General features: G+C 47.5%; 1 protein-coding gene across 1 annotated transcript in view; it reads left to right on the forward strand.

Moving 5' to 3' along the window:
- Positions 1-1,027: 1,027 nt before the first annotated feature.
- The window catches only part of LOC119459602 (actinia tenebrosa protease inhibitors-like), a 160,736-nt gene continuing 145,977 nt past the window's right edge, over positions 1,028-15,786 (forward strand). The window contains exon 1 of the mRNA XM_049670916.1: positions 1,028-1,117. Coding sequence (XP_049526873.1) covers positions 1,060-1,117 — 58 coding nt within the window. The 5' untranslated portion in view covers positions 1,028-1,059. The remainder of the gene's footprint in view (positions 1,118-15,786) is intronic.

Genomic DNA, 15,786 nt, shown 5'->3' on the forward strand with positions numbered 1-15,786 from the left:
GCGCTCCCGGCGTTTTTGGTCCTGGTCAGGTCGAGCGCAGTTTGAGCGCAGCTCCATACGCGTTTTCAGTTGTTCATATAGAGGCTGGCGCGACAATTTGTCTCGTGCGACACATTGCAAACGGAGCGAAGTGTCGCGCGACTGCCTCGCTAATCGGGGATCGCGAGTGGCAGCGCGTGGGTGACGCGTGGGTGCGATATACTGCAGCCGCCGCAGAGTCCTCCGCTCATGCAGCGGTTTTGTTTCCATACAGACGACGCCCGCTGCTCTGGCGCCATCTCGTAGCCATCGTCATCGCAGAGCCCATCTTGCACAGCGCTGCGCTTCTCTTCTCACGCTTTCGCCACACCCTCCTCCTCCGCTTCCCTCCTCGCGCTCTCTTGACTATCGTCGTCTGTCATCCCACGCTGCGCTCCACGTTCGCTCTTTCATCGTTCGCTCGGTTACGAGGGGACGCCGACGCTCGCCACAGAACCGAGCGCCTAAGAGCTGCGCTCTAAAAATACCATAGTTTCAAGCGAAGTAAGCTTGCAGAATTTCGAATTTTTAATCACTACATGTCGTAAAAACAGCGCAATGTCAAGCGCGTCGTCCGCGCAGCAAGTACCAAAACATTATTGCATTAGTGTTTATGTTTGCATTTCGGGGCCATGATATCTCGCACCTGGATGATATTCTCGCTTTCGCATCGACATGAATACTGCTGACCGATGAACATTCTGTGATCTACTCTGGGACACTCTAGCGTCGCTCCCGTTCTGATGAAGCATGCGTGGGACAGGTTCGTCAAAATGGTCACAACAACAAAAATTTAAAAAAACAAAGGGCAGATTTGTAAGCAAGGCATAGGATCGATGGAAACAGTCCTTTCCGAGAAAGGTTATAAACCGCAGCCATTACTCGCGTCTTTGGTTTAGAGTCACAAGTTCTTGGCATTTACCTAACCTTATTGTCAAGACATTATAAGGTGGATAAAAACACCTAGTGCCGCAGCAAACAGGACTGCCTCTGGAACCAGAGTTTCACAGTCGTCAAAACCTCCTTAGTGCATTCAATAAGATGCGAGTTATAGCCATCTTTATTTTGGTGGCCCCTGTTCTCGTTGTTGGAAAACCTGGTAAGAGGAATCGATAGCAGATTTGCCTTCACTTACTATATAATTCGAGTCATTATTATGCATGCACGAAAGGTCGGATAATATGAGGCGCATAGATCAAAGCAGTACCGCCTCAAAGAAGAGCTAAGTTATGGTTCTTTGGCATGCACTCTTTCACACGTACCACGCGCGGGTCTTGAGTCTACCTCGAATTTTGTCGCTATGTACGTAGATGCACGTTCGATCGAAACATATAAAGCTTTTCAAGCAAAGGCCATATAAAACTTTTCAATGCACACATTGGCCGCATATCTGCTTGCTTCGCTGCAAATGACGTCGAAAGACGATAGTCTTCGGCCGCCCCTGATATGTAACACCTGTCTCTTTTGCCCCCTCCAACATTCATGCTCTTCCCCTTCCCTCTCACTCCTCCCATGATGGATGCAATGGAGGTTTTGCTGAAGTCAGTTCAAGTTTCCGGCGTTCGCCCTGCTCTCGCGCCATCTCTTGGGACCTTTTCTTACGGTTGGCTTAAAGCCGGCTACAGAGCCGCGGCTTCAATCGGCTTGGTTTTAATGCGTAGCGTCTCTTCGACAACATTCCTAACGAGTTGATTTTTTTCATTTGCAGCCTTTCATTTTTCATTACTATCTCTCTCTCTCTCTTTCTTTAAATGTCTCTCTCTCTCTCGCTCTCATTTTCTCTTTCTCTCGTCCATAGCAAGTTCTGTTACCATCGTTGGTACAACACAATCATATGGTTCCCATAAATGCATGTTCTACAAGCGTGGGTGTAAAGCCTACTGGCTATGAGGTTCGCCTTCGGACCGTGGGTAGGCAAGTTCGAATCCCGCCTCGACCAAGGAAGTTTATTTTATTTATTTATTTATTACTCTCGCTCTATGTCTGTCTCTCTTTCTTTCTCTCTCTGCATATCCTCTCCTCACGCTTGGTTTTGGCCGGGCGGTTGAATCGAGTGACAGACAGACAAAGTTTTTCGCGTTAGGTAGCCCATGGAAGACTATTGTGTTTAAAATAAAAAAAAATGTGATACAGGGACTAACTATGCTATCTTGCGGATGCCGGCCTTGACTGCCGCATAAAGATTGTCGTCGCCGGCCGGCCGGGTGCCTCGCCGGAGAGAAAAAACACCTCCTGTCCCACCAGAGCTATCTGATTGAGATGCGGGGCGGGTTCGTCAACGAATGCCAACTTGCTCATAAAAATAATTTCTGAGATTTTACGTAGCACCGATTGAGGTCATCACACTGAGGTTTTGACGTCATCTAATGTAACAAACTGTTTTCTACGTCGATGACAAAAAGTGCAACCTGCAAGTGCCGAGAACGAAGGTTTGTGAAACTAATTTCCTCGATGCGCCGCAGAGTATGCACGTCTTGTGCTGTGTGAAATATTAAGCTGCGAGCAGCTTACAGAAAGCCAGAAGCTGTCAAACGACTTTCTTATGAGTAATAAATGCGAAGCTAAATGATTACAGCCATGGTAAATAGTGTCTATAACGGTTCGCACGAGCATCCTGTCAAATTCCTCCTGTGCGACTACACGCTGAGTAGGGTATACCCGGTATGGCCGTCTGTATACCAGGCTCTCATGGCCAGGGTGTGTCCGACGCTTCATAACAACTGTATGCCATGGTATGTTGCCATTAGTCAAGCTGAAAGTTCACTAAACCTAAATCACTAAACGTTTAGTGAATATAGTTACAAACCAGAATGTAAATTTTCCATTCGTACAGTTCTATTTCGAAAGGTTAGTAGCAGTGCATCTAACCTTCCAGCTACAAGCGACGGTGCATTTTATTGCGACAATGCAAAGGTAGTTTACTTGATTGAATGCTCAACTTGTCCTATGCAATATGTCAGCCAGACAGAAAGTATTTTTTTGTTTTATTTATAACGACCACCCAATGCGCACCTCCTTGTGCTTCATTGTGTTCCTCCATTCTGCCATTCATTCGACTATCAACGAAATTATTGGAAAATTGGCTTGCCGTTCAATGAATGCTCTCCCGGTCAGGAACATTCATACGAATCATTTTTGTTCCCGTTATCGCGGTTATCAGGTTTTGGGCTTTGTAACGGTAATGCTACTTGCGGGACGGTGTGCGTATGTTTACTGTTGTAGTTCATATGCCACTTGATCTTATCACTTTCGAAAAGGCGGATTGTTCCATGCCTAACATATATCATGTTTTATTTATTTGTGACTGTTATGACTTCTTTTTACCCGAAAAATAGTTTCTGACATTATCCACAGGAAAGTTCAAATAGGTGGCTGAACTACTTACTCTGACGAAGGCCGTATCACGGCTGAAACGCTATTAACGACAAGTTTTTGTACGTGAGCGAATTATTTTCTTAATTTCTTTTGTTAGTTTAGCGCACAATGCAAGGGCTTTATGCACCTCTCGCTGGCAGCTACAAAGCCTGCGGAATAGCTCCTGAAGCATTTCACGCCACAGAGCCCTGCTAGTGAGGTAACCTTCAGTGCTTTCAGACCACACCAGGGCCGCACAATTGAGGTTACAGAGCGGAATAGCTATGTAGAGACTCGGGACGAACGTTTGTGTGAGCTGACGCGTTCGTACAACAAAATCCAGACTTCAGCATTAGTGTCCTCAGTGTCGAAAAGGTCCTGCATTTACCAGTTGCACCAAATCGACGGCAGCTGGCGTGGTATTGCTGATGTGTCGGATGCATTATCGATTTTACTTGTGCATTTAACTTTTTCTTGCGCGAGCTCACTAGCCACACTTTTCTTTTATTGCGATAGCAATTACATGGACACTCCAAGCGCATTTCTGCCGTCGCCGTCGTCGTCGCCGTGAGGTTTCGTATAAATTCCGACGGCGACAAAAGTGTCGCCGTGTGCCATATGCTGTATGTGCGCTTTCAGTGGTTGTCTGCGGTCATCGAGTGTGGTCTATTCATGTTTGCTTGTGCGCGCTGACACCATGTTTGGTAATTCAGTTAGTATGCGAATGTGTGCAAGTTTATGCAGCTGATAAAACTACTATCCTTACTCCGTATAGCCCTCTACTAATTTGGTATCGGAATTTATGCGCCTTTCGGGCGAAACTGCGACTTTTTCTAGGTATTTGTTTCATCTTAGGAGCACATCTTCGTCTTGTAATTCCAACGTTTTGGCTTCTCGATGATTCCTAGACGCCTGCTTCTGCTCTTCTACAGCTTGCTTTCCCTTGTGCCACCACTTACGTGGTGTCCTCTTTCTAATTCAACAATATTTGCCGTGTCTGTCTTATCTCCTGCTGCATGACGTCTATCAGTTCCTTACATTCACAGAGTGGTGCAGGAAACGCCACCATTTTCTTCTGTTTTTTGCAATCTCTGTTTTTTGCTTTTCATTCGTTTTCTTACCAATTCTGATGCTATTGGTTCGTGTTTCGCATTAGTAACTCTCCAAAATTCTAAGATAAAACCCTTATGATGACTACACCGGCTATCTTTTCCATGTTGATTCGGTCTAGTCGTTCGTAGACCGTTTCTGAGAATAACGCCTACACTGGCGTGGTATTATGGCGCCATCTAGCAAGAACTCAACCAATGAGTGCTGCCGCCCCCAAGATTTCGGTGGAAGAGTTCACGTATTTTCCCGCCTTTTCTATGCTCTTTCTTTGTATAGCCATTCGGCAGCATTTAAAAGTTTGTAACGGGGTTTACGGTATCTCACCGTCCGTGTTTTCTTTATACTGCCTACGATAACGGCCGTAGTGGTCATCGTCAAGCTATCGCCGTCGCTGGTAGGCCATTTCCTCCTTCTGAACTCCACTCGCGCCACATACTGCTAAAAAAAAATACTTTGCTCGCCCCTGCTACTGGGTTATTCGAGGTACACTCAATCGAAACGCAAGCAAAGAGGTTTATAACATATGGAATGCGAGTTTTGTCAACAAATAGTCCCAGTGAGCAGATCTCTGTTTTCTCAAATCGACAATGTGTAACAACGATTTACATGTCCGTATGTATGTATGTATCTATGTATGATGTGTGTGTACGTATGTGTGTACATGTACGTGTGCATGCATGTATGTATGTATATATGTATGTATGCATGTATGTATGGATGGATGCATGGATGTATATATGTATGCATGCATGCATGTAAGTATGTATGTATGTATACAGCGTCCCAGCTAACGTTAGCAAGCTACCCTGGTGATCGTGACTTTTCTTTTGCCTCTAGGATAGTATGTGTTTTTAGGGGCGAAGCTCCTTAGGGTGTGGGTCGTTACCTCCTCTGTAGTAGTAGTAGTATGTAGCCACCTCTAGTTTATGAATTGCTCAATAGATGGCGTTGTGTTTCCGTACGTGAAAGACACGCCGCATGTAGTTTTATGAAGTGTTCGCTAGAAGTCCCTAGCTCTGGTTGGCATGGAGACCGCTATGTATGTATGTATGTATACGCATATATACATAAATATGTATATGTATAGTATAACCGGAAGCGAACTTCCGTTTCCGCTTCCGGTTCCACTTCCGGTTCCGGAAGCCAGCTTCCGGCTTCCGGAGAACGCTTCCGGCGTTTTTCTCTCTCGTCCGTAGCTAGGTGCGCTGCGGTGCACAAGGGCGTTCGTTCCCGACGCGCGTTCTCTTTCTCTCGTTCCCGACGCGCGCTCTCTTTCTTTCTCGTCCGTAGCTAGGGGCGCTGCGGTGGACAAGGGCGTTCGTTCCCGACGCGCGCTCTCTTTCTCGTCCGTAGCTAGGGGCGCTGCATTGCACAAGGGCGTTTGTTCCTGACGCGCGCTCTCTTTCTCTCTCGTTCCGGACGCGCGCTCTCTTTATCTCTCGTCCGTAGCTGTGGTTTACCCGAATGATCCCCCGGTGCTTCGCCCACTCATCATCATTCATTTCGTGGATATGCTGTGATTTTATACCTGGGTTATCAAACTACACACTTGACACAGGTTCCTTTCTTTACGAATTAACGCCCCAACCCTCGATGGGAGCTGTTATTGCGTCCCTAAACCATCCCATTCGATCGACCTCAATGCACTTTGTCCTACGTAAATATTTTTGAAGTACTTCTATCGTAGTGCTCTAACAACGAAAAATGCCGCGGGATCAGGCGCCCGCGTTCGGCAACTATTACAGAGCATCCGGGCGGTTGTTCATGCCTAATGTGAGTGTGACATTATTAGGTAGACTAACGAGGACAAGCCCCCTTGTCGAGACTATGGCCTCAGTGACAGCTCTTACTCTTGCACTGTTAATCATCGAGTTTAAGTACTTTACTGCCGCTCATTCTTGAGCTAAGGAGCGGGGAGTTCGACGGCTAGCACTACGTTCACATAAACGGTACTTCCATGTGAATGAGAAACCGGCCGATCACATTTGCATGCGCCTACTAGAAAAATGCGTTCACCGTAAGCCAGCTCTGAAGCCAGTTTATTATAAACGTTTCATTGACAATATACAGAGAGAGAGAGAAAAAAATGATTTAATGAAAGGCAGGGAGGTTAACCAGGACTGAGCCCGGTTGGCTACCCTACACTGGGGGAAGGAAAAAGGGGAGAGAGAGATTAAGAGAAGAATAGAAAGTCCACTCTTGATATCGCCGACGTAGCAACAGATCTCTGTTCTATCACTGATTATCAATCAGTCCGGGTCATAGACGGTCACTCAGTCCTGTAGTTTTTAAAAATCGCAGCAGCGCTTTTGTGGCATTTTGCAGCTGTGATATTCGAGGCCATGGTCCCAAGATCTTGCTCAAAGTGAACGGTCTTCTATCTAGCCTATTGAGAACGTTGCAGAGGTCATGTCTTTCGTTTTGAAAAGATGGACAGTAGCATAGTAGGTGTTCTATAGTCTCATCGACACCGCAGGCATTACACTCGGCGCTATCAGCCATTCCAATCAAACACGTGTAAGCATTGGTGAATGCAACACCCAAGCGTAAGCGGCACAGCATTGTTTCCTCATTTCGCGGAAATCCAGGCAACAGCCGCAGCTGCATAGATGGGTCGAGAGAATGCAACCAATGTTGGGCGAATTCAGTTGTATGCCACTTCTCCAATGTCATAGTTTGCGCTAGCTTGCTTAGGTGTTGGGCTGCGTCAGTCCTCGATAAAGGTACAGAAACAATATTTGCTCCTTCGTGTGCTTTCCTAGCAGCTTCGTCGGCGATGTCGTTGCCGGTGATACCGCAATGACTCGGCAGCCACTGAAACACGACGTCGTGTCCTTTTGCGATCGTATGGTGGTGCATTTCTCGTATCTCCGAGACGAGTTGTTCGCAGGACCCGCGACGGAGAGCTGACAAAAGACATTGTAGGGCCGCCTTTGAATCACATAATATTACCCACCGATTAGCCGGTTGGTTGTTAATATAATCAATGACACCTCGGAGGGCAACAAGCTCCGAAGCGGTCGATGATGTCACGTGAGACGTCTTGTATGTGATGCTCATTGATCGTGATGGTATAACCACTGCGCCGGTGGAGCTGGTCTGAGTGGAAGAGCCATCCGTATATATGTGGATTCGGTCAGAGTAGAAAGAGTGCAAGCAATCGAGAGCTGCTTGCTTCAAGGCCAAAGTGGGCATGTCCGTCTTTTTTCTTATTCCTGGAACGTAAAGGCGCACTTCAGGTTGTTTTAAACACCACAACGCTGACGGTGAACGTGTCGAGGGTGTGAACCCCGATGGTAGGGAGGCACTATGAATGCTGACCACGTTGGAGAATGACGCCTGTGGTCGTCGTTCTGGCAGGGAGGCAAGAGAGCTTGATTGCATCCGTGAAACGTGGCGAATATGGGCCCTAAGCGTGTCGATGGTCATGTAAGTCGTGATCGGATGGTCTTGAGCCGTGATAACTGTTCCTGCTGTTGAGGCGCTCCGCGGAAGGCCGAGGCAAACACGTAATGCCTGTGCTTGCACGCTCTGAAGGGCTCGAAGATTTGATTTGCATGTTTTAGCAAGCACGGGAGAGCTATAGCGTAGGAAGCCGATAAAAAGTGCTCGGTACAACTGTAGCATAGAGCTCACTGATGATCCCCACGCTTTACCGGCGATGAATTTGAAAACGTGAACCATAGATGTGAGCTTCTTCTTCAAGTGGGCAACCTGAGGGCTCCAGGAGAGGTCTCGGTCAACAAAGACACCCAAAAACCGATGATTTCTCTTGTAGGAGATACGCTGGCCATTGATGCACACTGGATAACCAGACATCGCTTTTCGCGTAAAAGCGACTAACGCACATTTTTCTGTCGAGATGGTTAGGCCTTGTGTGCAAAGATAGCCAGTTGCCTGTGTTGCTGCCTTCTGTAACCTTGCCCGAACCTGCGGGCGAGTCACCGCTGATGCCCAGATGCAGATGTCGTCGGCGTAGATGGAGACACTCACTGTTTCCGGTAGGGAATCGGCCAGCCCAAGAAGTGTGAGGTTAAAAAGAATAGGGCTTAGAACACCGCCTTGAGGAACGCCACGGCATGTGTAGTGGTCAGTAGTCGGACCATCTTCTGTGCGTACAAACAAGGACCTTTGTGTCAAGTAGCTTTGGATCCATCGAAATACTCGCCCTCCTAGTTCCAATGTCAAAAGTGCGTCTAGGATGGCTTGATGGGAAACGTTGTCGTAGGCGCCTTTCACGTCAAGAAAGAGTGCTACTGATAAGCGTTTCCAAGACTTTTGCTGCTCAACAGATGACACTAGATCGATGACATTGTCAATCGATGAACGGCCTCGTCGAAATCCCGCCATAGAGTCGGGGTAAATATTGTGGTGTTCAAGATACCATTCGAGACGCATGAGGATCATGCGCTCCATGAGTTTTCCGACGCAGCTGGCGAGTGCTATAGGCCGATATGATGACAGTTCTAGCGGTGACTTTCCTGCTTTTAGCAACGGTACCAAGCGGCTGCGTTTCCATTCCTGTGGAACGACGCCATCATGCCATGACCTATTAAAAAGGTTGAGCAGTTCTCGTCGCGCTTCTCGACGTAGGTGGCGCATAGCATTATATGTGATTCCGTCGGGCCCTGGCGAAGACGAACACCTACATAGCGCCATAGCAGCCTCTAACTCTTCCATAGAAAAAGGAGCAGTCCATACTTGTATCTCGTGGACCAGGAATGTCGCCTAAAACCATGTCAGGGAGTAGAACTGTTCCGCCGGCGACTTTCGCACAAAACTCTTCTGCAACGTCTATCTCACGGCGGTTTTGATGGAGAGCAAGGGCGTTAAATGGGTGTCGTTGCTGGGGACATGAGCGAAGACCCCTTAGGGTACGCCACACACGGGACAGTGGCTTTCGGGGGTCCAGTGACTCACAAAAGCATTTCCATCTTTGATCTTCTAGCTTATCCATCCGGCGCTGTATCTTCTTTTGCATTCGCCGAGCTACTCTGAGGTCAAGAATTGACTTCGTGCGCCTGTACCTCCTTTCAGCTCGACGACGTAGTGCACGAAGTCTTTCCAATTCAATGTCATACTCTGTACGCTTTGATGAATGTGTGAAGCTACGCGTACAATCGTGCATTGCGTCTGCAATGATGTCTTCTAGCCTGCGTGCGATTGGTTTCTTGCATGCGTCTTCCACAAGATCTTCAAACACTGACCAGTCAATTTGGCGAGATATATTGGGTAATGTAGCTTCTAGTCCATCGATTCTCACATAGGTCGGAATATGATCACTTCCATGGGTTTCGATATCAGTGAACCACTGCACTCTCGAAGTTAGGCAACGTGACACCAGTGTTAAGTCTAGGCAGCTGCTGTACGTTGTTCCTCGCAGAAATGTCGGGCTTCCGTCATTTAGAAGACGCAGGTTGTGGCCTGATGCAAAGGATATGAGTGACCTGCCTCTTGAATTTATCCTGGAGCTTCCCCATATCTGGTGGTGAGCGTTGAAGTCTCCTGTTATTATCCAAGGACCGTGAGTCGCAGCCATAAGATCTTTTAGTCTTTTGCTATCGAATTGACTTGTTGGGGAAAGGTAGACGCCAATAAGTGTAAAAGACAGCCTCTTCTTTTTCACAGTAACACAGACATATTGGTTATCGTCGTGTGGAGGTACGGGCTGGGCGAAATACGTAAGGTCCTTGCGAATGTAAACCAGAACCTTACTACTTCGGGCACAAGTGGTTGAAACGAAAGGTTCATATCCTGATAGTCTCAAGGTAGTTGATAAATTCGGTTCACAGATGACCAGTACAGGAAAGCGGTTTTCAAACACGAACTGCCGGAAATCCGAAATACGTGACCTCAGGCCTCTCGCATTCCACTGGAATATGGAGGCGCTTCTGACATCATCCCGGAACGATCGCTGCTGTTGTCGACGAGCCATGGTTCCGCTATATAAGTTTTCAAGCACTGGACTTCTGAAGGCTTGCGAGAACCGGATTGATGGCATCCAGCACTTGCAATGCACTTCTAGCTGTTGGTGTCTGCAGCTTGTCCAGAAGAACACGAAGAGCACTCACCAGAGAGCTGAGCATAACAACAATTTGTTGATCCTGGTCTGTCAATTTATCAGGAACAGACGAGGTGTCCCTTGCTGTAGATGTCTGTTCCCGCTCCGTAGGTGCATGTAGCCTCGGGAGTTCAGGCCAAGCGTCAGCTGCCGTGTTGTTCGAAGCTCCTTTGTCCTTAGAGCTGACTGCGTTTGGCCTGGGCGGGAGAGGGGGTGGTGATGTACGTGGCTCGCGCGGTACAGAGGCTTTGGAGGTTCTTGAACGGCGTCGGCGACGTGATCTTCGTCGCTTAATAGATGCTGCCGCTTCTCGGTGAGACGAGTTGTCTCTAACCATTTTCTTTAAAATTGCCATTTCCTTTCGAATTAAGGGGCACTCCTTTGAGGATGCATCATGAGGGCCGCTGCAGTTTGTGCACTTCAGCACACTGGCCTCGCACGTGTCAGTGGTGTGCGGCCCCGTGCATCGAGAACACACGGAAGTGTTTTTGCACACACTACTCACATGGCCTAACTTCATGCACTTCCAGCACTGTAGTGGTTTTGGTACAAAAGGCCGAACTGCGTGTCGGAAGTGGCCCACTTTTACGTGTGTTGGTAGGGATTCGCCCTTAAATATGATCTTCACACACCGTGACGTGCCGAGACGAAAAACGTTTGCGATGACGGTGTTTTCTGTAGCCGGCTTGATTAAGATCGACAAATCGGTGTCGGCAATGGTTTCGTCGACATCATAAATTACGCCAGTACTGCTTTCTTTTCCCAGCGGAATATGAGGGTGGACTTTAATCCCGTCAAGTTCCGTGACCTTGCGCAAAGAATCTAACGCAGCCGCATGTTCTACGTCGATCGCTACGACGTTCTTACGGGTGTTTACTCTGATGTCCTTGATTTCATTCGGGACCAGTGCCTCTAGATGTGTAGACACGGCTTGCCTGTTGAGGCATCTCAGGTTATCCGTGGCGAGAACTGGCGTGAAAAGGATGGTGAGTACCTCGGTAATCCGTGATGACCTCATGGTGGACGCACTCGAATTCGATGATGTGCTGACAAACCTTCTCTTTGCTTACGGCTCCGCACCAGCTCGAAGGTGTCGTCACCAGATTCTTCACTGCTGACATAGTACTGCATGGTGTCGTCGCTGTCAGTGTCGCTCTCGGTGCCGTTGCGCTTCCTGGAGGCAGCCGCCGCGGGCACTACCGAGTCCGGCGGACGCGCGTGAGAGTCCATCTCCACCGCAACTAAGCAGGAAACAGCAGTTCACCGGCAAAGTCCAAGAAAATTCACAAAAGAAGTAGAGCTCGAAGACTCGGCGTTCTGCCTGAAAGGCACTTCCGACAATATACAGTATTTCTAATAGGGCAACGTGGTGAATCTGGGCTACTTTCTTTCGTTGCCGACTTCAATAACAGGAATCTTATTACCCTCTTTGACATTCCTACTCACCATGCACCCAGCAATAGTTTTCTTGATGTCACGAACAGTCTGTGTGCGGTCACGAACACTCGTCAGCAAGCTGATGACTCAACTATTGAGGAATCCTACGATAGGCAAGAGTACCTGAATTTCAAAAGTAGTCATCTGAAGCACTTCAGTACCAGTGTCCTGTACATTCACGCCGTTCGACTTCAAAGATTATGCTCTGATAGCGAAGACATTGGAAGACACTGCGATGATCGGTGAAAAGCCTTCACGAAGGATATACGATTGGCACAAAGAATTCGCGACGCACTGAAGCGTGCTGACAGTGTCGATCACAGTCACATACCTAAAGCCGAGAGACAGCAGGCGCCGCGCTCGCAAACAAATATCGTCTGAACACATTGAGCATCCATCCGAAACTATATAATATATTTATAAAAAGCAAAACACTTAACAACATTTTCACAGAATCGGCCGTAAACTGTCAACCAGGAAACACAACGTCCTCTCGATGTGCTCGCTTTATTGAAAACTAAAAGTTTAGTGATAACGTTTAGTAAACCAAACCGGGGTATAATATTTCCATTCGTACGGCTACATTTCAAAAGGCTAGTAACAGCGCATCTAACTTTCTAGTAACGATCAATGGTGGCTTTTATTCCGACAGCGCAAATTTATTTTACTTCTTTGAATGCTCAATTTGTCGTATGTAATATGTAAGGCAGACTCAAGCAATTTATTTATTTCATTTTACCAACCACCCAGTGCGCACCAGGAGCATCCCTGAAGTTACTTCTATTCCTCTATTCACTTTTCATATGGGTATCAACGAAAGTATTGAAAAATTTGCTTGCCGTTCATCGCATGCTCTCACTGTCAGGAACGATCGTGAGCTTACATTATTCATTTTTAATTTTTTTGTAGCTATCAGGTTTGTCTTTTTGTTATGCTAATGCTACTTGCGACTCGTGTGTGCGTATGTTTACTGTTGTAGTTCCTGTGTCGCTTGATCTTACCGCCTTTGAAAAGGAGGGCAGTTCTATGTCTCACATATATTATCGCTGAACTTTTTTTTTTACTGTCCTGACTTGTTCTTGCCCGGAAAATATTTTCTGACATTATCCACAACAATGTTCAAATTGGGGTTTTTACTGCTTTGTCTGACGAAGACCGTGTCACGGCTGAAGCACTATTAAAGAGAACATGGTGTTCGTGCGCGAATTCTTTTCCTCGAATAAACATGTGAATATATATCCATTCTTTATTTTAATGCATCATGTGTAACAAGCAAACATCGGCAAAAAAATGCAGAGCATAACCAAAATAGTGTCTCCGCCCTCACAACAAACTTCGTCCACCCCTGACTAGCGGGGATCCTACTCGTTTCTCTGTGGCACAGTGCACTTTATGACAGGATGGGTTAGCTACTGCGGCATTGCACTGTTTTTAATTCAATGCAAGTTGAGTTAAAGGCAAGCAAATTACTACAAAAAGAGGCACCTAACATTCAGGCACACAAGCACCTTCTGCTAGTTAAAGCAACCATGGTGGCTGCTGCTCGTGCGCCTAATAGACGCTTCACATCTGCGAGAGTTTCACTTAAAAACAGCTTGCAGACATGAGACTCGCTGCATGTCGATCACACTTTTTACTGTGCCGAAGACTATGTAGTTTCAACAAAATGAATATGCTTTGTGGAGGCTAAGCGGAGTTTTTAAACGTACGGGATATGGTCCATGTCCTTTCTAGGTGCCCTTTATAGGATGTCCCTAAAACAGCATACTTCTGCAGTCTAGAAACCAGCTGTCAATGGTCTGAGTTAGCGAACAATGGCGAGTGTGAGTTGACCATCATACAAAACCTGTTTCCTCCAGCCACGCTTTCGCAAGAAGCAAAATATATTCGGCGTATTCGTCGTAGTATATCTGTATTACCACACTCCAAATAAGGTACAGGATACAAGAAGACCAGGAAGAAGCAGTCTACCAGAGCTTCAGGATGTGTGTCTAGAAAGTTCCGAAAATGCATTCCGTGCAGAAACGTATGTTTGCAAAAATTTTCACTATTTCTTTCAGGAAACTCCTGTGTCTCCGGTGCGTCATCGAATGCTGATGATACAACTATGTGTAGACAATAGTAGATAGGATAGAGCTGCAACATTTCTGATACAGAATATTGGTTTTAAATAACCGGTGTGTCATGCTAGTAAAAAATAAGTGCTTGATCCCTCTTTCATAGGAATCGGTAGAACACGCAACAGCCTCTTCACGAAGGCTGTTGCATTTATGATTCGTGAATTCACGGTCCGATGCAAAGAAAGGCGCACGACTTGCGGGCCGGCGACAGTGTTGCAGTCTTGCTAATCCGACACGAAAGACAAACCATGTGCGGAAAGTGCCAACACCAGGCTATTGACCCTTTTCATGGAGCGGTGTGCTCTAGAGGAACGAGATGGCGCTTTCGGCGGTGAGCCATACGTTGCCTCAGCGCATTCGCATGAATACGAAACCATTACTGCTTCTGCCCTGCTACAGTGCGATCAGCTGTCGGAAATGCAACTGTATGTTCGCTAATGCACTGTGCCAATTCATGCTGTCAAATGTGTAACGGTAAAGGGAAGACGTGTGCGGTAGTTTGCTACAAAATAGTGATTCGCATATAAAGAATGCTAATATAAAGATAGATAAGGAGCGGAATCAACCTGTGTCGCCTTTGCTACATAAGGAATGCCTTTGTTGCCGGCCCTTCGCGATGCACGGCCTTCCTCGAGGATAAAAAAAAAGATAATTCATGCACCGGCGCGGTATGGCTAACCTCCAAAGAAAGGACTTCAACTTGGGAACGTCGGCATTTATAGGGCCCCTAAACCACATCCGATATTTCATAAATATATCAAGTGCATTGTAAAAGTACTGAAAGTTGGGCTCGCATCGAGTTCAGAATGCCCGTCACTATCAACCATACCAAACGCTACAGCGCTACGCACCGTGGGCGTGCCACACACACAATAAAAAAAACGATGCCGTGCTCCTCTCCAAGCCTTTCCGATACCCCCAGCGGTCGTCGTGACGGCACCAGGGTGCATCTGGTGATGCCAACGGGGCGATGATGTGGATTGGTCGAGCAATAGCCTACTACTTCCGGTTAGTCTTCTAGCAGGTACGCGCGCTTCCTGCTCTTCCTCGTCGTGTTGCTCGCTTGTGCACACTTACGAATAGGTAATTACAGCTCACAACACAAGTGCCAAATCACTCGCGTTCCAACACAGTCGTAGTTAGCGGTCTGATTAGCTGCGCGAGCAGAGTCCGACACTGTTGGTTTTTCTAGGCGTGCGCGCAACACATGGTCCATAGGCACACGCTTCGCATGAGCACGGGCCGGCACAGCAGCAACGGCGGGTAGCCGAGAAGCGCTGAGTTGCGGCTAAGACCCGTCCACGTTACCGGCACGGTAACTCGCCGCACGCCGTTTGCCATTCGCGGGCCGCCGTTCGACGGTGGTTTTGTCTCTCGAATGGCGAGATTTCCTTGCCGTAGAGAGGATGATACCGGGACCCATTCATGCGGCAGCCTCACCGCTGCTGATCGCTCGACGGCGCCGATATCGTCGCTTGGCCTTCTCCGGTTCACTTCAAAGCTAAAACGAACGGCGCTTCGGAATGAATCGCCGACGCTCACAAGCCGCAATATTTTCTTACCGTTGTTGTCGCTCTTCGCAATAATTGTATACAAGAGGATTAATACGCTGATATTAGCGTTGCTGTCGGCTGCGATGCGAGCACAGCCGGCTCGGTCGTCTGCCGTCGATAGCCGTGCACTGCC

This window comes from Dermacentor silvarum, chromosome 7, assembly GCF_013339745.2.
Source record: "Dermacentor silvarum isolate Dsil-2018 chromosome 7, BIME_Dsil_1.4, whole genome shotgun sequence".
Lineage (NCBI taxonomy): Eukaryota > Metazoa > Arthropoda > Arachnida > Ixodida > Ixodidae > Dermacentor > Dermacentor silvarum.